We start from the raw sequence: 20,028 nt of genomic DNA on the forward strand, positions 1-20,028 counted from the left end.
CATAGCGTATACATTCTTACTTTCTTCCTTCTACTTTCTCTTTTTTACTCCCCCCATTAATTACAAGATGCCAGCTTCCATGCTCGAACAAGAACTTAAATGCATTCTTCTTGTTTCATCCATACATTTCAAAACAGTTTCATTCTCTCTCTTAAACGTGACATGTCTACGTACGTATTTGTGTGTGTCCAAAACTTTATCTAATGTTAATATATGCATATTTTTTAAAGGTATTTCTCCCAATTAAAAATACATTAAAATAATTATTTTTCTAAAATTTTCTCTTAAAATCATCATAAAACACTAAAAAAATATTAATTTTTTTCAAACTAAATACAATTCCAAACATAAAACAAATAGTTTCTAAACAAAAAGTAAAAGTAAAAAGTAAAAAACTAGACATCTTTTCTTTTTTCTTTCTTTTGGTCCCTCCTGCTATACGAATGGATGAAAGTTATCTGATTATAAATTACTCCATTCGATTGATCAGTTTGTTCAAGATTGTGTGATCTAATTGCACATCTTATATTTCGTTTTTAGCATTGTCGGGTGCATACAATTTCTTTCTTAACATATGCTTTTGTCTTCGGATCCAAATTTTATCCCTAAAGATTAAGTCCTGCAAACAGAACAAGATAAATACTTTATATGAACTATGAACTGCATGGCTAGCCGTTTAGATGTAACGGTGTGATTAAGTTCCAGTAGAAAAGAGGTCGACGATGGTATAAATATGGAAGTTAAGGTCATGAGAATACATTGATATATGACGAATATTATTAGAACGAAGTAAACTTATTTTCTTTCTAGTGAACTATGAAGGGATAAAAACCTTGGAAGTTTTTATATAGGAAAATGCTGTACGTGATGAGTGTTAGGATTTCCATGCACGTGAGGTGGTAGAGATGATAAAAGTCTCCTCTTTTCTTTTGCTTTTTAGCCCTCCAATGTCTTTTCCCTTGTGCTTCAGAGTGCCCAAAAATGACCATTCATAGTTTTTTCAGCCAAACCTTCTGGCTTCCTTAGGGCACAACCCTCACTCACTTGTGGGCAAAGCATTGATGTGGTTAGCTAGTAACTTAGTGATTAATTTCCGTTTAATTTCAAAAATATGAGCAAAGCAGATTAGAGATACATAGGAATCAATTTCAGCTTCTCAAGTACATGTATATGTAATTATGGGTAAGAAGAAAATGCAGTTCATACAATGCTATTACTTTGATTAAGGTGAAAACATAAATTTAATGATATCTTCCATGGAAGTAATTTGCTTATGTGTTTTCTGAGCATGTTCTTAATTTAAAAACAATTAAGTTGCGAATTATTTAGCAAATTAACAAGGAGTTTGAGCAAGTTGATTTTATTATATGGTTCTAGTTCTTATCTAGAGTTTATTTTATTATGAATTTGTTATGAGTTTATGTTCTTATTGGCTTTAATTGTTATTAATAAAACTCTTGTTTTTCGTTAAAAAAAAATATAGTTAAATATTAAGGATAAGATCTAATATATATGTGAGAGAACCATCACATAATTACGAGTAATTGTGCATTAATGTGTAATTGAAAATATATTAAATTATTATTATATATATATTAATTTTTTTTTACACAATACATTAAAACAATTTAAAAGTATTAAAAAAATAAAAATAAAATTCAAATCCTAAACAAATAGTATTTTGACTGGACTACTACCCATAAAAGGCCCGCGGTCTAACTTTGTAGGCAAGGGACTTTTTCTTTTTTTGATAAACAAACAATAAAGAACACACGTTAGTTTTTGTTCTACACAACTGGGCCCGCTGTGTCAATAAAGGCTAGGCCCAACTTGATCATATTCATTTTGGATTGAATAGAATTATTAAAGTCGGTTTGGTTCTAGAAGGAGTTCACGAGTTACATGAATTACTTGAGTTAATTAATTTTAAAAAATTAAAAATAATATTATTTTGAACAATAATTTTTAAACTCAAATCAACTCCATTTTTTTTATTTCAGGATATTGTGATTTATAAATGAAGATTTGATATTTATTATGTTTTAGTTTATTAATACATAATTTAAAAATATAATTTTTTTAAAATTCATGAAAGAACAAAGTACTTAATAAAATTCGATGGGTTTCTAATAAAATTCGATGGGTTTCTACATTTATATTATGTCCGGACGCTTGAATATTCATTTGGACCAAACTCGTTACCTTCTTGAATTGTATTTGTGATAGATCCTATTTTAATTTTTCATTAATTTTATTATTAGATGCATGTATTATAGAAAATACATGGGTTTCTTGACATTATACTTAAAAAAAATTTTGTTCAATATTATAGTAATTATTTTTTTTCAAGCCATAGAGAAAAAATCATATTGTTAGTTAAATAATTCTTGCCTATACCGACTCAACATGAAATTGTATTTAAAATCTTCATTTTATAAAAGTTAAATGCATAATTTTTATTTATAATATGTTTTCATCAATAAATACACACTTTTCATTTATTTTACACACAAAAAATTATTTTACAATAATTTTAATCAAACATATTTTTTTTTAAGATGTTTAGTATAAGCAATGGTTGTAATATTAAAAATAAAAAAATTATAAAAAATATTTTTTAAAAATTACATATCCATCATATTACCAGCACTTAAAGCTCGGGGTTGGTAAGTCGGGGTATGGTTTCTCCCTAATAACTCGAGATGGGTGTTTGCCAGGATGGGCCCGAATTATTTCTCAATAAAAAGTATTTTCTCATTAATACAAATAGAGCCCACTAATAAAAAGCCCAAACATTGTCAGGCCCACAAAAGCAGTTAAAAAACTTCCCGCTCTGTTTTAAAAAACCGAGTAAATAGCCTTACGTCTCTTTTATTTTTATCTTCTTCGCCTTCACTCTCTCAACAAATTTTATTTTTATTTTTTAAAAAAAGTTAAAACTATCAACAATTTTTTCTACTTTCAGTTTAACCCTGACAGAAAAAGATTTCAAGCATTAAAAAAAAAAAAAAGACAAGAAACTAAACTAAAATAGGGTTTCATTTCATGGATTCTCCTAAAACCACCACCGCAACAACCACCATCTCCGCCACCACCGCTGTCAGTTTATCAGATTCTCCTCCAGTTCAAGTAACTTCATTTCTTTATTTTTTTAATTTAATTCACTCCAATTTTTTTGATGTTTTTTTTAAAGGATTTTTGTTTGGTTATTTTACATATGTGTGCCTTTAAGGATCTGATTGTGATTTTTCTTGGTTCAATTTCAGTGGAAGGGCTTAAAATTAGGGATGCATTTTTTTTTTTATGCCGGTGGAGATATGTGAAATTGCTTCTATTTAGTAATTGATGATCAAAGTTGAAGATATTTGGTTCATAGGGATTGTAGACTTTGCGATCAGATTTTGCTGTTGTTGTAGGAATAGGTTTTGAAGTGACAATGGTGGTGTTATTGGCTTTCTGATGGAGGGATGTATTGAATATTTTGGTTTTGCAAACATGTCTTTGTTTCTCTATAGCATTTAGTTTTGTTCAAGTACAAAGAGTTGTATCGGACCTGCCTGTACGTGGATTATGGTTTTTTTTATGTATTATGTGTTAAATGAAGACCCATCAAAGAGAAAAATGCTGTGGAGGCTGTTATGATTACTTATTTTTATTATTTTTTCTGTGTGGTGTTGTGGATGAATTGAAATTATCTTTTGGAATTACAGTTGGTGGAGAGTGTAAGATTTTGATTTTCTCTTGTTCTGTTTCTGGCTTTCTACACTTCAACTTGTGGGTGAGTAATTGGGATCTGTTTGATTGTTTTGTTTTATTTTTTTTGCCGTTGGATGCTTTGTTGATGTGATGAAAATGGAGGGTTCTCCAGAAAGTGTCCTGTACGTGTTATCAAGAACTGTGGATATTCTCAATTGGAAAAAAAAAAAAAAAAAACTATGAGAGAAAAGATTGCGGATATCCTGTTTACGTTGTCTCTTACGTTTCTAGGAATCCCCGTTTTCTAATTACATAAGCAGGCTATCCCCTATTAAGCCTGTCAAAGATTCGCATGTAGCACAAGGACTCCTAGGAATCAATTCTCCTCCACTTGTCTTCACGTCACCACGGATGTTATCAGACCGCCAAACAAATTTCCTGCGAAGGTTTGAGATGCTTGATTTTGATGTTCTTACAGTTTTGAATTTATGAGTTAGGGCTTAAAGACTGTTTACGTGGCAAGTTTATATCTTTCCAGGTTTCAATGTCCTCAGATATCTGGGGCAGAGATATCCAAGAATGATGGTGGAAGCAAGAAATCTGCTGATGGTCCAGAGGACCTGAGGAAATCTAGCACCTATTTGAATAGCAGGCTGATTGTTGATGTCCAGAAGAGCAATAATATCAACAACAACTCTGAACAAGACCAACCTGGCAGCTTCTCAGGGTGCGTTGATGAGTACTTATCTGATCCCGTGGATGTAGATTGTGCAGACTCAGTTAATTTGGTAAGCCAAATTGTGAAAAGATCTGACGATGCACATCAGTCATCAGAAAGTAATTTAACCAACTCGAAAATAGCTATACTAGAATCAGATGGCATAATTGATACGGAGACAAAAGGGGAAGCGTCTCAGGCCATGCCTGAGCAAGATGGAGAGGATCCTAAGGAGCAGTCAACAACTGAAACCAAGAAGGAAAAAATTGAAGAGGAAGGAAACATTGTTGAACAACCATCTCATGTCTGCCCAAATTTTGTGTCTGACTTGCTTGTGGATCATGCTTCCAGGCAACAACAATGTGACACTTTAGGGGCTCAGGTAATACCAGCTTTTGTTTTCTTTTGTGAAACTAGGAGTAAAAGTGTAGAACCCCTGAGCCCTGATGTGAAGAGATGTAAATGTTAGCCCAGTAATCTTTAAGTTAACTATTTACGCTCAACTATTGCCTAAACCCTTTCAGGCTGCTCCTCCACATGAAGATTATGGTGAGGATGGGGTAACTGTCTTGCATGGACCTGTTCAACTCATAACACACCATGGTTCAGAGGTATGAATCAGTCTATCTTAAAACTCATCTTCCAGGTTGGCGTTCTCAGAGCAGGGTGGCTGATGAATCATGTGTATTTCAAATGAGATTTTTCAATTCATCGCTCAGTTAAAATTATAGCTACTGAGAATTTATTATGAAAAAATGCACACTATCAAGTAGCATGCTTTATTTGGGTGGTGCTTCCTGATCACATATTTAGGAACCACTTTATCAAGTAGCATTCCTATGAATCACGTTTTAGTTCATTGGCCCTCACCTTAATAATAAGGGTAAGTTAAATTTATGAAGCTTGCAAATCTCTAACAGTTGAGGAGTTATACGTGCGTATGGTCATCTAGAAAAAACTGATATGGGGAAATTGTGGTGATTCTTGTGTTTTTTAAGTGACGTTGGAGAAAAAAATTTCTACAGATAGTCTATGCCATTTAAGGTTGTGGATTTGCTGTGCTATTCTTCTGCTTATTTGAGTCCATATGATGACTTCTCTCCTCATTTCTTAATCTATTCTTGCATGATAAAAACACGCACCTATGCGCACTCATGGTTTATGTAATTTATAGGTTATGCCACTTAATGGAAGTCAGGTGCATTTTCACACATCCACCGTGAAACTAGCGGCCCTCGTTATTTCTTTTGCAATCACATTTTAGCAGGATTTTTTTTTTAGTAGAGTGATTTCAATAGTAAATATAGGTCAGTCAGCTCCAACGTGGCATGAGTAGACGCTGCCTTCAGTTTGAAGAAGCTCAACAGAAAACACCTATGGATGGCACATATTCTCTTGATTCAGCAATCACTATAATTGGTTCAATATCATCTTCTTCCAATACAGAATTGGAGATTTTGGATTCATCTCAGGTGGAGTTACCCAGCTCTTCCAGCAAGAAGCAAACGATGTTTGTGTCCAAGCCATCCGGTTTTGGCTTGCATCTCAATAGCATTGTCAACACTTTGCCAATAGGATGCAGTGCATCAGAACCTATCATGAGCCACCATTCAGCTGGGTACAGAATTAGTTGCTCCAAACTACCCAATTTAGTTGAAAGAGTCTCTTCAACTGCAGAAGATGAAGTGCTCTCACTTGCCACAGGATCTGCCATTTCCGAGTCTCTTCGCCCCAAGGAAACTTTAAATAAGTTGCAGCCACCTGAGCATCAGGTAACCCCACACAATAAGAGGAGATTTAGCTCAGAGCATGCTGACAATTTTGAGTTCAACCAATCAAGCCCCAAGAAGAAAAGGCAAGATTATGTGATAGTTTTCATATTCAACTTTTGTTTTCCTCTCTCTCTCTCTCTCTCTCTCTGCACCTCTAAACTTTTTATGATCTCCAGGAAGAAAGTATCAAGCACTGATGGTGATGGTTGCAAACGTTGTAACTGTAAGAAGACAAGATGCTTGAAACGGTGAGTGATTTCAAGTTTTCTTGGTAATAGTCATACTCACATATTTGTAATTTATTTAAATTTGTTTGTCTTTTGTTTTTTTAACTCTCTCAACTATTTGTCCAGATATTGTGATTGTTTTGCGGCCGGAATCTATTGTGCCGAAACTTGTGCTTGCCATGGGTGCTTGAACAGGCCTGAATACGAGGATACTGTTCTTGAAGCACGGCAACAAAAAGAATCGCATAATCCACTTGCTTTTGCTCCGAAGATTGTACAGCACGTGACTGAGTTTCATGCAATCAATGTGGTACCAAGCCCTCATTTGGTTTTTTAGCAATTTATTTTTTGACTGGGAAATTTGGTAATCATGTCTGCTTATCACAGGAAGATGCAGGCCTGTTTACGCCGTCCTCAGGTAGGCATAAGACAGGATGCAATTGCAAAAGGTCAATGTGTGTGAAAAAATATTGTGAATGCTATCAGGTGTAGTATTTTGTTCATATCAGATTTTGCCATCATCTTTGTCAAAATAACCAGTTCTCAATATTTCTAACTTTTCTATCTGTCATGTTTAAAAGGCTAATGTTGGATGCTCCAATGCTTGTCGATGTGAAGGGTGCAAAAATATCCATGGTAGGAAAGAAGGTGAGAAATTACACAGAAATTAAATTTTGAATCAACTCTTTAGCTGCCATCATTTGCCACAAATTATGATAAGAGTTTTAGCAATTACAAGAAATTTGAAAATTCATTTCTCAGCCTCTGTGGATTCTCTTTTCAGCTTTACAAGACATTAATTTTAATGACTATATATCATGTGGAAAATTTTACATATTGTTTTGGTGGTTTGGTGAAAGGTAATTTAGGGAAAACCTGGAAGTGTCATAGAATGTTTGGATGCACCGAAAATAGAAGTGGTGAATAATTCATTACTCTTTCATCATAAAGAAGAAAAGCAATATTCTATCAGTGGAATGACGAATGATATTTGTTGATGTATTTACAGAATATGGTATGACAGAAGAAATAGTAAGTAATAGAGCTAATGAAGAAAGGGTAGAAAGTATGGCTGATAACAAATTCAAAATGATTGCAAACAATAAATTTTTACATGCCGAGCTATATGATCTGCGCAGCCTCACACCACCAACACCGTCATTCGAATACTCAAGGTATTTTTTTTTTATTAAGATTTTTTTTTTCTTGGGAGATTAGAATATTTAAGTCCTTTTTGTTTGAATTGCTTATAGTTCCTTTTTCTTAGCCATGGAAAGGAGGCAGCAAAATCCCGACTCCTTCCGGGTAGGTATGTTCTATCGTCCGAGCCTGATTTTTCCATGCTGCCATCTTATGCAAAATCCACAAGTTCTCCTAGCAATTTACATGCCAATGACAAGCTTCGCAAAACTAGTAAAGCCCTCGACGTAGTTTCCCACGGCCAGGAACTGGATTATAACATCACTGAGACAATGGGACAATTCTCACCACTATTTGATGAACTAGCCGATTTTTCTGATCATACTCCATTGCCAAATCCTTACCCCATCATGATGGCTTCGTCTTCATCTAAAACGCGGGACACGGCAATTAATTCACAGCTTCGTCTGTATCATGGAAATGGTCGTCTCTCATCTGCTGGTTCTCTTCAATGGCGGAGTTCACCAATTACGCCAATAACTCGGTTAGTTGAGACCAAAACTCAAGCACTTGACTCCGGTTGTGGGCTTTATGACATTTTGAAAGATGACACACCCGAAATATTTAAGGAATCTCCTACCCCTCTCACATCTGTTAAAGCAAGTTCTCCTCATAAAAAGCGAGTTTCTCCTCCTCGTGATCACATCCATGAGTTTCAATCGAGCTCGTCAGCAAGCTTGAAAAGTGGGCGCAAGTTCGTATTGAAGTCTGTGCCTTCTTTCCCTCCCCTCACTCCCTGTATCGATCCCAAAGATCGCACCCAACAGAAATACTAGAAAAATAGATATTTGTTAGGTGAGTCTTTCTCATGTTTCTTGTCATTTGTGAAATAATTATTGATTTATTTACTTATCCTTGATTGATCAATTTGCTCCTTTGTATTGCAGTGATGTTGGATATACTTCATTCAAGGAAAGTACATATATAGCTATGATCAGGTTCCGACATGGACCTCATATGGTTCTTAATTGATAAGTTAGATACTTGATTGTCACAATCTTTCTTAAGTAGGTGTGTCGAGTGACCACAGATTCAGGGTATACGTGAACTCATGCAAGAGATGTAGTCAGGCATGATCATCATATTCAATCTTTTATGTTTGCTCCTTTTTCCAATTTCAATTCATATCTTTCTGTTTTGCAATTGGATGTTTCTACTGTTGATTTGATTTCATTCATGGCTGGTGGAAGGAACTGAAGGCTGATCTTGTTTGTTAAAGAATGTGGAGGAGGGTAGAAAGTTGTTGGAAGAGGGAGGATAATTATTTTCCCCCTTTTCCGTTGCGATCAATTACGCCTTTCTGTCCTTTTCTTCTTCCCTCTTTACCTTCCTTTTAGGCTTGTAGTATGTCATGCAGCTCGGGTGGGAATCATCCTCTTTGCATGGGACAGGTTGACTCATTAGCCCTGATGCATGTATATAAAGGCCTCCTTTTCTCTTAGTAATGTAAGCAAAATATAAGAATAATGTACGAAGCTTGAGAAAGCGTTTTAAACCGAAACCTACTTGTTCTTTGGCCTTTCCTTTTTTTCCTATTTTTTTTTTGCCTCTGCAACCTTTAGCATTTCTTTCTTCATATCAGAGCTATTAGTTGTTTAGGTAACTATGGAGAAAGAATCCGAAAATCAACAAACATCATTTTTTGCTGTAAAATTAACCTCATGTTTCCACAACCTGTTGGATCAGAAGAACTCATACCATCTTGATAATGATGACATACCAATTCCCAGTTTGGTGGCTAATCTTCTGACCACAGAAAACTATGTCATTTGAGTAAGAGCTATGAAAAGGCTTTTGGAGCTAAGAACAAACTTGGTTTTTTTTATGAGAGTATCATAAAACTTTTGGATCCTAATGAACTCTTTTTGAAAACTCAGGGAAAATGCATGGATATGATTGTTTCTTGGATTCATAACTATGTAAATCCTTCAGTAAAGTCCTTTTTTATCCTTGTAAATAATGTATATGAAATTTAGAATGAACTTTGCAAGAGACTCACTTAAAAAAAAGTGCTAGGATTTTTCAACTAAAAAGAGCTTATCTTTACTCAAGAGAATAATTTAGTCAGTGTCTACTATGAAAAACTGAAAATAATTTGGGATAAGTTAACATCACATTATCCTATGCCAAGATAGATAAAGGTCCTGATTGATCAATATCAATAAGATTGTGTAATCTAGTTTCTCATGAATTTGAATGAAATGTATTCCAACGTAAGGGATCAAATTATGTTAATGTTATAAGTCAGTAAGCTTTTTTCTCTCATTCAGCAACAAGAAAAACAATATCAAATTTTACCTTGTACATCTACTCCTGAATCAATGGCCTTCCTCACCAGAAATACATCCATAACCTTTAGGACATTTAACAGACTTTACTGCTTGCATTGTAAGATTCAAGGACATCTTTTAGAGGATTGTTTCAAATTAGGGAATGCAACATCTCCCACTTGTAGTCATTGTTATATGGGTGGTCATTTAGTAGAGAAATGGTACAAGCTAGTGGGATACTATCTGGTCATAAGTTACATAACAAGGGAAGAAGTCCAAATATGCATACCAGATAGTCCAGTATGATTGTAGCTGAGAATTTTCTAAAGAATTGGATTAATAAGATGAATTTGATCTCAAATTAGTATCATAAAATCTTATAGTTACTTTATAAGAAATACAATCCAGTAGATATTCATCCTTCTATGGCTTATAATTCAATCATCTGTATGGCTAACTTCACAAGTCTTCCATCTATATTTGGTATCATAACTTATCTCTCCATTTACTCACATAAATTTTTTGATATTAACAATGTTCCTTGGATCATAAATATAGGAGTTACAGATCATATGATATGTAGCATTATATTCTTTACAAAAATCATTGTTACTATGTCTTATAATGTCAAACTTTCTAATGGCCAAGAGGTTCTAATCATGTATATAAGCACCGTTAAACTCTCCAAATTAATCACCCTTAGAATGTTTTGTGCGTCACTTCATTTGCTTTCAATCTCTTTCTTACTCTAAGACGAACTAAAAATGTTTCTTGTTATTTTGTTTTCCTATCAAATGCTTGTTTTCTACATGACCTCATATCATGGACAATGATTGGATTGGGTGAAATGAAGAATGGTCTTTATCATCTCTAGCATATAAAAGCATCTCCTCCTGCTTTGATGTGTAAATTATCCAAGTATTTTGACGTTTATCATTTGCATTCTCCTTATGCTATAAATACTAATCATAATTATAATTTGTGGTATTTTCATTTAGACTATATTTCCAGCTCTAGATTACAACTAATTAAACATTCTATTGTAATAAAAAAAAGCTCATGTTAACATAAATCCATGTATTTAAACCACCATAACTGTAAGAACCTACCTTCACATAACACCAATTCTACTCAATCCAAGAACAAACATGAAAAGCAATGCATTGAATTATTATGGAGAGTTGTCTTAACTTTAAGGAATGAAGAAGCAAAAGTCAAAACAAGTTGAATCAAGTTCTCCTCTATACTTCCTTCTAAGCTTTATTTTTTCTTCTTTAAAAGCACACATTATTTCTTAAACTCCTAGTAGGACACTATATTTAGTCACATATTCGACTATCTCTTTCTTTATTTTCAACCATCAATAAAATTCTTTCAGATCCCTATACATCTTAGTGCTTCCTGGATGTATAGTAAATCTAGACTCATGGATTTCTCCCATTTCAATTTAATTCATACCTAGATCTTGAAATAATTTAGGATATTTTCTTCTCATCTCTGATTCCCTTTTCCAGGTCTTTTCTTTTACTTGAGAGCTCCTCCATAAGATTTTAATCATTGGTATCTTTTTATTCCAAAGCTCCATTTCACTCTAGTCTAATACCTTTACTTATTTTATTTCATAGATAAATGTTTTTTTTTTTACTGGAGTTTACACATGTTCTGCTATCAATGAAACTCCCTACTGCTTTTATCCTTTGGCAAGACAACATAGACTCTATTTTGATAAAAATCTACATAAATCTTTTTTCAACTTTGAACTCATACAGTATGACTTATTGGGACCATATTCTATGGCAATTTATGGTGGAAATAGATATTTCTTGACCATTCTGGATGACCTATCTTGTAATACCTAGGTTTATTTACTTAACAATAAATCAAGCACACAAAAATCTATAGGGTCATTCTATAATCTTGTTAATACTCAATTTGGATCTAAGGTTAAATATCTAAGAAGTGATAGTGAAACAGAGTTTTAAATGCAACAAAATGAGATAGTTGAGAGAAAACATCAACACATCTTAAATGTTGCTAGAGCTCTTAGATTCTAAGCTAACTTACCTCTTGAGTTCTAGAATGATTATATACTTACCACCACTTATATTGTAAATCAAATCCCTACACCTTTACTACAAAACAAGACACCTTATGAAGCTATCTTCAAAACTAATCTCATATATCATTACTTGAGAGTCTTTGGATGCCTTTATTTTGCAACCACTATAAGTTAGGGAAGGAAGAAGTTTGACTTCAAAACAGAATGTATTTTTCTTGGTTATCTTTTTGGGGTGAAAGGTTATTAGTTGGTAAACTTTGAAACAAATAAAATTTTGTTGTCCGGAGATGTAACCTTCCATGAATAAATTTTTCCTTTCAAGGCATCTGTATTTGAAACTCCTTCTTCTGATATAATAACTTGTATGATATAACCACAACAATATAATTCTCATTATTCTTTTGTTTCAGATCCCCTAAATAACATTTACATGTTTTTTTTATCAAATACTCGACACTTTTTGCTCACCTTCTAATTTAATTGACCTATCTTTAAATAAAAACATTTCTTTTGATATACATGACACAAGTATTCAAACCAACTCACCACAATCAGATCCTGTTGCCTCTTCAAATCATCAATATTCTTACATTTCCACAACTTCACCTTCTACATCAGACCCCTTGCTTTTTATCTTTATGTTTGCAAGTGTGCTAAGATGAAACAAGCTCCTAAATACTTACAATACTTTCATTATCACCTGGATTTCTTAAATTCTCAATTCTTCCTTCTTTCACTTGATTCTTTCTTAGATTAGTTTTTCATAAGTTAGACTTTGAAGTTTACAAGACTATTCTTTCACTTTTTTTTTTATTTTTTTTAATGTTTTTTCCTTATTTTCTCTTTTTCTCGCTTGCCTTTATTTTTTTACTTGGATTTTTTAATGTTTTTTCCTTATTTTCTCTTTTTCTCGCTTGCCTTTTCTTTTCTTTCTTTTCCTATCCTACTCCTACCCAGGCAACAACATATAAAAGGAAGGAAGAGCTAGTTTATTTTATTTTTTAATGGCAAATAACTATTTTATCCTTAATGAGTCGTTCTAATTTTATTTGACAATCTTTTTTTTATTAGTATTACTAAGCTTTGTTCATTTTAAAATTTTAACCATATTTTATTCAATATATTATAAAATCTCTCGTAAAATTGCAGCTCAATCTGATGGTTGGATTGAAAATTACGTCCAATAATATAAACTGATCAAATTTTGATTTTTCATTATATTTCTGAATTTCTTCAAAAATTCTAAAATTTTAACCCAAGTTAAAGTGTCATATTAGAGGGCTCCACGCAAATTATCAGAATTTTTTAATAACTCAATCAAGAATTGTGAATTTTTTTATATAAAACTAGGCAAAAAATATTAATAAAATATTAATAAATATATATCAACATGGTAAAGAACCAAACATGTGGAGTTAGATTGTCGTTTCATTCATGACATAATCGAAGAAGGCATTTTGACAATTGTATTTCTACAAAATTTCAACTGGAAAATGTTCTTATAAAAGCTCTACCATGTTCAAGAGGGGCATCGTAAACTGCCATGCTCTATCTTCTGGAGCCTGTTAAAGAATACGGAGGAGGATAGAAAGTTGTTGAAAGAGAAAGGATAATTATTCTCTCTTTTTTCCGCTGCGATCAGCTATGCCCTTCTGTCCTTTTCTTCTTCCCTCTTTCCCTTCCTTTTAGGCTTCCAGCATGTCATGCAGGTGGGGGGGGAATCATCCCCTTTGTATCGGACAGGCTGACTCATTAGCCCTGATGCATGTATATATAGGCCTCCTCTTCTCTTTGTAATGTAAGCAGAATATAAGAATTATGAACGAAGCTTGAGAAAGCTTTCTAAACCAAAACCTTCTTGTTCTCTAGCCTTTCTGTCTTTTTCCTGTTTTTTTTTGCCTCTGCAACCCCTAGCATTTCTTTCATTGTTGATCAGTGAAAAATAAAAATTTCATTCTCTTGACCGTAACTAAGCTGGATGGGTTCACAATTTTTTTTCATTGCTCCCCAGTCTTCTCCAGTCATTTTGACTGCTTCCTGCTCTCTACAATTTCCAGTTTCTTGTCTCCATTCACAAATTATGATGCACTAGTAACTTGTCGTAAAATTTTTCACAGCATCGTTTGACGGCAGAATAGTTAAAAAGTTATTGTTGTTTTTGCAACGCTGAGTTTCTTTATGATCGATTAATCTTTAATGTTTGCGCTGTTGTATAGCCTTGTTAGAGTTCAACTGTTCGTGCAAGGTGGATCCATGAGCCTTTGTGCTCCATCAAGCTTGATGCGGGGTCGGTTATTGTTAGGGGGTCAATTCTAGAATCCCTTGCAAACCCAAACTCGGTGGTGAGCCTGATTGTCGAGGTACCTTGTGGTTGCATGCCTGCCCTAGCGCATATATCTTTGGGCTCCGGGAGCTTGGCTGGCTGCTAGCCCTTCATTGCTCATAGACGGCTTTACGATGGAAAACCAGAAACCGTTGCCATGAATGGTTTGTTTTCTAAGTTTGATTAGTATATCATAATGATTGATTAATAATCTCTATATCTAGTATATTGATATGATATGAACAACATGAAAACAATGAGAAGCCATCCCATATCGAGCTCTTATTATGTACCATGAAATACATCTAATGCTGGTAACCTCACAGATACATTATTCCAAGTCAAAAGACTAATAAAATTTCCTGGATTCAGAGCAAGAGAACATCCATGTCTGTATCCCTTTCCAACTCTCTGGAGGGAAAAAAGAAAAAAAAAACCAAAATACTAACATCAAACCCTTGCTAGCATCACAATATGATAATAAACCCAAACGAAAAAAGAAAATCAACAGACAGAAAAGAGATTAATTAAAAAAAATGACATCTAGGAATAATGAATTGAACCATGAGCTATACCATATACCCCCACACCATGCATATATTCTGGAATGCCTTTGCTATCCATTATACATTCTTCTGTAACCCCACTTACCCTTGTTCCTTGACAGTTCTTTCGCCATCAAGACCATGACCCATCGAGCCCTAACCTAGTGGTTAGCCAATTACATACTTCATCCATCTCTTCAGGGATTGTGTAATGACCAAGCCTGCATTGAAGAAGAGCATTTTTTTTATCATTGCTAATGCCAAGAACAAAATGTTTAAGAAGTCAGATATGCTAATGCCTAGAGGGAGTCAGATATACCCATTATAGCTTCTAAATGTAAGATTTCGGAATCCAGCTGAACTTAATGCCTGCGCTGATTTCTCTCCATGTTTATGCGCAACCACATCATCACCTGCAACCAGAAAGTAAGATATGAACTCTGTACAGCTTGCTGAATGGAGATTGCACTATTATAGGTGTATTGACCTATGAGCAGTTAAAAATCCTAGAGAACAGCAAGTTCACTTCTTGGAAAAACATAATGATAGATCAGGTTTTCAGCGAAGCATGGCCCAATATCTACATATTTATCATCTTGTTTGATCATGTGAATGGTATGCTTTACTTCATTGAGGTAAGAAGCTTCTATTGTTCCCTCTACAATTGATTTTATACTAGTTTGTCCCTTCTACTTCTATTTGTATTAATGCCAACCCTCTATTATCATCTTTGTTTGATCCTTAATTAACCAGAAGATCCTGTTGCTCTCTCAAATCATTAGATTATATGGAACCAAATCATGACAAATGTCTCAAGTCTATTTTATTTTGATACATGGCATAATATGATGGGATGTAACCTGATGATTTAAGAGCAACATGAACTTTTGGTCAAATAAGGATGAAACAAAGATGATTTTGAAAGTAGAGGGTAGACATTACCATAAATAAAAATACAAGGGGAAAACCAGTACAAAATTAAGAGTACAGGGATGCAAAGAAGCTTTTAGCTGCTTCATTGAAACAAAAAGTTTGTGCAAAACACATGCATTCTTCAAACAATCACATTTTCCTATAGTACATGCAAATATGATATTATACCAAAGTTATTAGAAATGCAGATAGCATAACGTGAACATGTTTTCATCTGTCCATCAGATTCTCGATGAAGGTATCCCTGAGAATGAATGCATTCAAAGCTGTGAGATGAAAGCCATACCTGAGCCATGACAGAGCAGGATAGGCAAGGATGCAGCACGTCTTGCAGCTTCATCTGATCTTTCTATTCGGCTCCTCAAGGTCCTGCAAGACAAGACAAGAAATGGTTTTCTAATAAACTGCTTGACCAACATGTGAATTGTTGTAATTTATCATGTGTCTAACTGTGGTTAAGGTGTCGTGTCTGTTCACACAACAGAACTCAGAACACGGATAGGCAAGGATGTGAATTGTTGTAAACCTTGAACACGGAAGCCAGCCACTTAGACCAACAACTGCACTTAAGTTGACGGGGTACAGATTTCCATTCCCATATTGCCCTAAAACGTGGCATGTAGCAGAGTAGAGGGCAGTTGCAGCACCCATACTGAAGCCACCTACACCAAGTTTGACTGAAAAACAAAGATAAAATCATACTGGTTATTTACTGTGTAACATGCTAAAAGAAGTGCAATTAATATGAATACAGACACCAATACACCCAAGCAATTTAAGAAAACATGCTTTCTTTGACATGCACACAGAAGCTCTCATACCTCTGTCAAAGTACTGTTCCACACTTTCTCAAATCAGACTAAAAAGACAACTAATTCAGTGAAGCATATTTCAACAAGCATCTGACAGCCTTTTCCTGATGATGTGTGGCAAATCAACATGCAAACAGGACCGATATACCAAAAACTTCATGGATACATGAAGTTTATTGCTTGATAAAAAAAAAAAAAATCTGATTACGACATCACAATGATCATATGAGGAAAGTAATGAGGTTGCTGAAATCCTGAAGCACCCTCGGATTACAAGTTGAACCACCCAACCCCACCTAGCCAAAGTAGAGAGCAATGGTGGAAGAGTTTGCAGCATATTCTCAATTATAACCTTTAGTTGACGCACTGACTGTGTTGGAGAAATAAATTAACACCATACTGATCCAGTAAAGCTTCTCCAAGTATACAACCATAAGTAACCCTTAAGCAGGACAAGAGGCTAAATAGTACCAGAAAGCTACTTACTATCAGCAGGCTCAGTCGATAAAAGATTCGCAACATGTGTTGCTGAAGCATGTAGCCCCTCCAAATCATCAGGGGCGTCTTCTGAAATATCCCCCACATCAAACCCTGGAATAAAATAGACAAGCTATTCAGACCATTTTCTCTACTGGCACAATAGCTAAAGATATTTGAATGGAGATTTTCTTTTTGACAGGAGACATAAAAACAAGTGCAGGTTAGTTTCATGTGAGGTTAGCTCAAGATAATTAACAGAGCTTGCACCCATTTAAATCATGTGAACTGGAAGAAAAGAAATCCACAAGGTAGTTCTTACAAGCAGTGCATGGAAATCCACCAAATATTGCTACTGGCCTGGTTGGAGCAGTTGGGCATATCCATTTAATCTGCCACATCAAATTCGAACAGAACCACATGGAAAAGTTATTTTTGTCCTCTATAATTACATTTTCTTGAACATGGAAGAATTGAGGCACAGAATGATGCATGTTGCATGTGCGCAAGTAGAAATTCTGTGGTAACTTAAAATAATAATTATCCTTACATTAGGAAGAGGAAGAGTTTCCAAGAGCTGGGACCAGCTGCAAAACAAAGCACAGAAGGGGGGAATTCATTCAGTCACTGTGAAGTACTCTCAAAACTGCCACAACAACACATCAAAACCCAATTGCAAATGGACCATTACACTCTTCAGGAAGTTTGAAGGCATTTTATTATAACTTAGGAAATACACTCCAACATTTGGGGACCACACTCAAAGTAGAGCACCAGGCCTCAGCAATAATGGTGATAGTATAGGTCTTATTTAATGACATTAGCAATCTCGTATCTTGATTTTCTGTAACAATATTCTAAAAAATGGAACATTAAATGGTTAAGGTTATTATATCATTAGTAATTTCTTTGCAAATTAAAAGGACAAGCTAGTGTAAAGAGTGGTCCCCTATTCTAAGCTTTGGCATATCCACATATTGGCTTTCAGCAGCCCCAACACAGCTTAGATCAAGGAAGTAGATGGAAAAAATAAAAAGAAAACTACTCATGTTTAAACAATACTTGCAGAATTGCCCTCTCTCACCAATCAATCTTGACAAGGATCTTGTAGAAAAGGACAGTTCAATAAGTTAAACAAATGCCAAAAAGTTTCAGCAGAACTGGACAAGATATTGACATTCCATAACTCTCTCTTTGGTTTTGTAGGAGGAAAACAAGTCCATTCTCATATAAGGCATGTGCTCGAGATAAAGATAAAGGAATAGAATTCCACCAACTGTTATTCATAAAGCAGGAATTCACTTATTGATACTGATAGATAGCTAGATACCATGAAAAAAGGCTGGTGGTCATAATCTTGGTAACTGTCATTCCATGCACATTCAAATAATCCGCGATTCAAACAATAGACATTTATTTAAGTTGCATTTTGTTAAGAAAAAATCTAACTTGATCAATAGCTTTCAATTGCATCAATAAACCAGCTTTAAGAAGTGAGCTCTCTAGCAAAAACAAAAAGTTTCAAATGGAAACTGAGAAGAGAAAGAATAACAGCAATACAAGCACCAGTTCAGCAGAATAAAGCTAGCATTTTACCTTGAGCCCTTATCACCAAGACCGTGCAGCCAAACTATAGTGGCCTGGTGCTTTCCTTTAGGCCTCACCACATGGGTTCTTCCAAATTCAAATGTTCTTGTAGTATTCCTGCTGCCTGAAAGAGTTCAAAAAAAAAAGACTAAAGACCACACAATCCTCACAAACACAAACTATAAACAAGAAAGGCAACAAAGACTGACCAGAACCTACAGCAGAGGTATTGTAGCTCATTATATCCCACAAAAAATAGAAAACTTAAGCTAAGCAGGATTCTTGATGAATGTTCAAGCTGAGTTCTTGAGTTCCTGCAATGAATAAAATCAAAATTGACCACACATCTATTTATAACCATATAAGGGGTGGCAATGGAATATAACCCACAAATCAACATCAACACCTCTTAGTCACATCAACACCTCACAGAGAGAAACTACCAGAAAGTGAAAGGCACTCTAGAAAAGAAGATAAAAAGAAAGATAAAAGAAAGTGACAGAGAAACAAATAAAGCAGCAACCTTTGATGAGCAAAGAATCCACATAGATCAAATTAGCACATACATGCAGAAAATGAGATAACAAAGACTTCAAGTTAGGAATGCAAAGACATCAAGAATCTATTCTTTGTGGACAGTGGACAACTAAAGTGCTTCAACCACAACAACCCAAGAATATCTACAATACACAACAGCAAATAGTAAATATTTCTCTACGATTTCGAGAAAACAAAAAAGAACCCATCTTTTTAAATTTTCTAAGTGCTTAATACATACCCATTAACATACAAATCTTGAAGTTGAAACCTTCAACTTAGTTTAAGCACGAACTCGCTTGTTACAAGCATGTCTACAAAGATCTGACTTCATTAAATAGATATAAAAAAAAACATATGGAAATGCAGGGTTTAAGCTTTCATAAAGGGTACCAACCAAGCAACCAACCTGGGTTAGGAATAAAACCCTGAAAAGCATGAGGCCTTTTTTCAAATTTTACTTTCTTCTTCTTGAACCTCTCTTTCAACCTTTGTATTGTTTGCTTTGTTCATGCTGACAATGGAACCCCCCGAAACCACTAGCGTTTGTCTCCAAAATAAGAGGGGTGCTCTTTCGGTTTTCCAGCGACCACTGTTACTGTGACCAGATTGCCCCTCTATCGTATCTACATTTTCAATCTACCAGTAAATGTTTTTTTATTTCTAGTATCTGCTTGTTTTGCCTAAAATTATGTTTTGTAGGAAGATAATTTTTATATTTTCAGTGATGGTTTTGGTAGAGTATTTTTTAAAAAATATTTTTTTATTTATTTTCTATAAATATGTCATGTAAAAGATATTCAATAAAAAATATTTTACAATTAATTTTTAAATTTATATATTTTATCAATTCATAAATTTTTATAGAATAT

The 20,028-nt window shown here is 34.4% G+C and overlaps 2 protein-coding genes across 8 annotated transcripts; one reads left to right on the top strand and one right to left on the bottom strand.

Annotated features, from left to right (window-relative positions):
• Positions 1–2,941: 2,941 nt before the first annotated feature.
• LOC105127062 (protein tesmin/TSO1-like CXC 2) lies at positions 2,942–9,059 on the top strand. Of its 4 annotated transcripts, XM_011028163.1 has the most exons (13): positions 3,046–3,129; positions 3,267–3,778; positions 3,988–4,142; positions 4,235–4,796; positions 4,939–5,025; positions 5,722–6,269; positions 6,363–6,434; positions 6,540–6,723; positions 6,801–6,899; positions 6,995–7,061; positions 7,423–7,588; positions 7,681–8,408; positions 8,501–9,059. In XM_011028163.1, exons 2-12 carry the CDS (start codon positions 3,599–3,601, stop codon positions 8,387–8,389), a joined length of 2,829 nt encoding a protein of 942 aa, XP_011026465.1. In that variant the 5' UTR covers positions 3,046–3,129; positions 3,267–3,598; the 3' UTR covers positions 8,390–8,408; positions 8,501–9,059. The 4 variants fall into 4 exon arrangements, with proteins under 4 accessions (XP_011026466.1, XP_011026465.1, XP_011026467.1 ...); XM_011028164.1 differs by lacking the exon at positions 3,267–3,778 and having other exon boundaries at positions 2,942–3,129; XM_011028165.1 differs by lacking the exon at positions 8,501–9,059 and having other exon boundaries at positions 7,667–7,927.
• Positions 9,060–14,513: 5,454 nt separating this feature from the next.
• Positions 14,514–19,696, bottom strand: LOC105127063 (acyl-protein thioesterase 2-like). 4 transcript variants are annotated; one of them, XM_011028168.1, is made up of 11 exons: positions 19,566–19,696; positions 19,398–19,470; positions 18,829–18,933; positions 18,629–18,743; positions 17,583–17,619; positions 17,355–17,424; positions 17,042–17,146; positions 16,270–16,420; positions 16,030–16,112; positions 15,130–15,223; positions 14,514–15,031 (listed from the first exon to the last, which is right to left on the bottom strand). In XM_011028168.1, the coding sequence occupies exons 3-11, from the start codon at positions 18,857–18,859 to the stop codon at positions 14,944–14,946; spliced, it is 774 nt and encodes a 257-aa protein (XP_011026470.1). In that variant the 5' UTR covers positions 18,860–18,933; positions 19,398–19,470; positions 19,566–19,696; the 3' UTR covers positions 14,514–14,943. The 4 variants fall into 4 exon arrangements, with proteins under 4 accessions (XP_011026470.1, XP_011026471.1, XP_011026469.1 ...); XM_011028169.1 differs by having other exon boundaries at positions 19,398–19,480; XM_011028167.1 differs by lacking the exon at positions 19,398–19,470 and having other exon boundaries at positions 19,566–19,695.
• Between the last annotated feature and the right edge of the window lie 332 nt (positions 19,697–20,028).

Source organism: Populus euphratica, unplaced genomic scaffold (assembly GCF_000495115.2).
Source record: "Populus euphratica unplaced genomic scaffold, PopEup_1.0 scaffold50.1, whole genome shotgun sequence".
NCBI lineage: Eukaryota > Viridiplantae > Streptophyta > Magnoliopsida > Malpighiales > Salicaceae > Populus > Populus euphratica.

Excerpts from the sequence above, each read along its gene's own strand:
- LOC105127063 (XM_011028168.1), bottom strand. The coding sequence starts at position 18,859 with ATGAGCTACAATACCTCTGCTGTAGGTTCTG. Across the intron at positions 17,147-17,354 it reads TGGATTTCCATGCACTGCTT|GGTTTGATGTGGGGGATATT; the intron begins GTAAGAACTACC and ends ATTTTATTCCAG. Across the intron at positions 15,224-16,029 it reads CCTGCTCTGTCATGGCTCAG|GTGATGATGTGGTTGCGCAT; the intron begins GTATGGCTTTCA and ends TTCTGGTTGCAG.
- LOC105127062 (XM_011028163.1), top strand. The coding sequence starts at position 3,599 with ATGAAGACCCATCAAAGAGAAAAATGCTGTGGAGGCTGTTATGATTAC. Across the intron at positions 6,435-6,539 it reads AAGACAAGATGCTTGAAACG|ATATTGTGATTGTTTTGCGG; the intron begins GTGAGTGATTTC and ends CTATTTGTCCAG. Across the intron at positions 7,062-7,422 it reads TATCCATGGTAGGAAAGAAG|AATATGGTATGACAGAAGAA; the intron begins GTGAGAAATTAC and ends ATGTATTTACAG.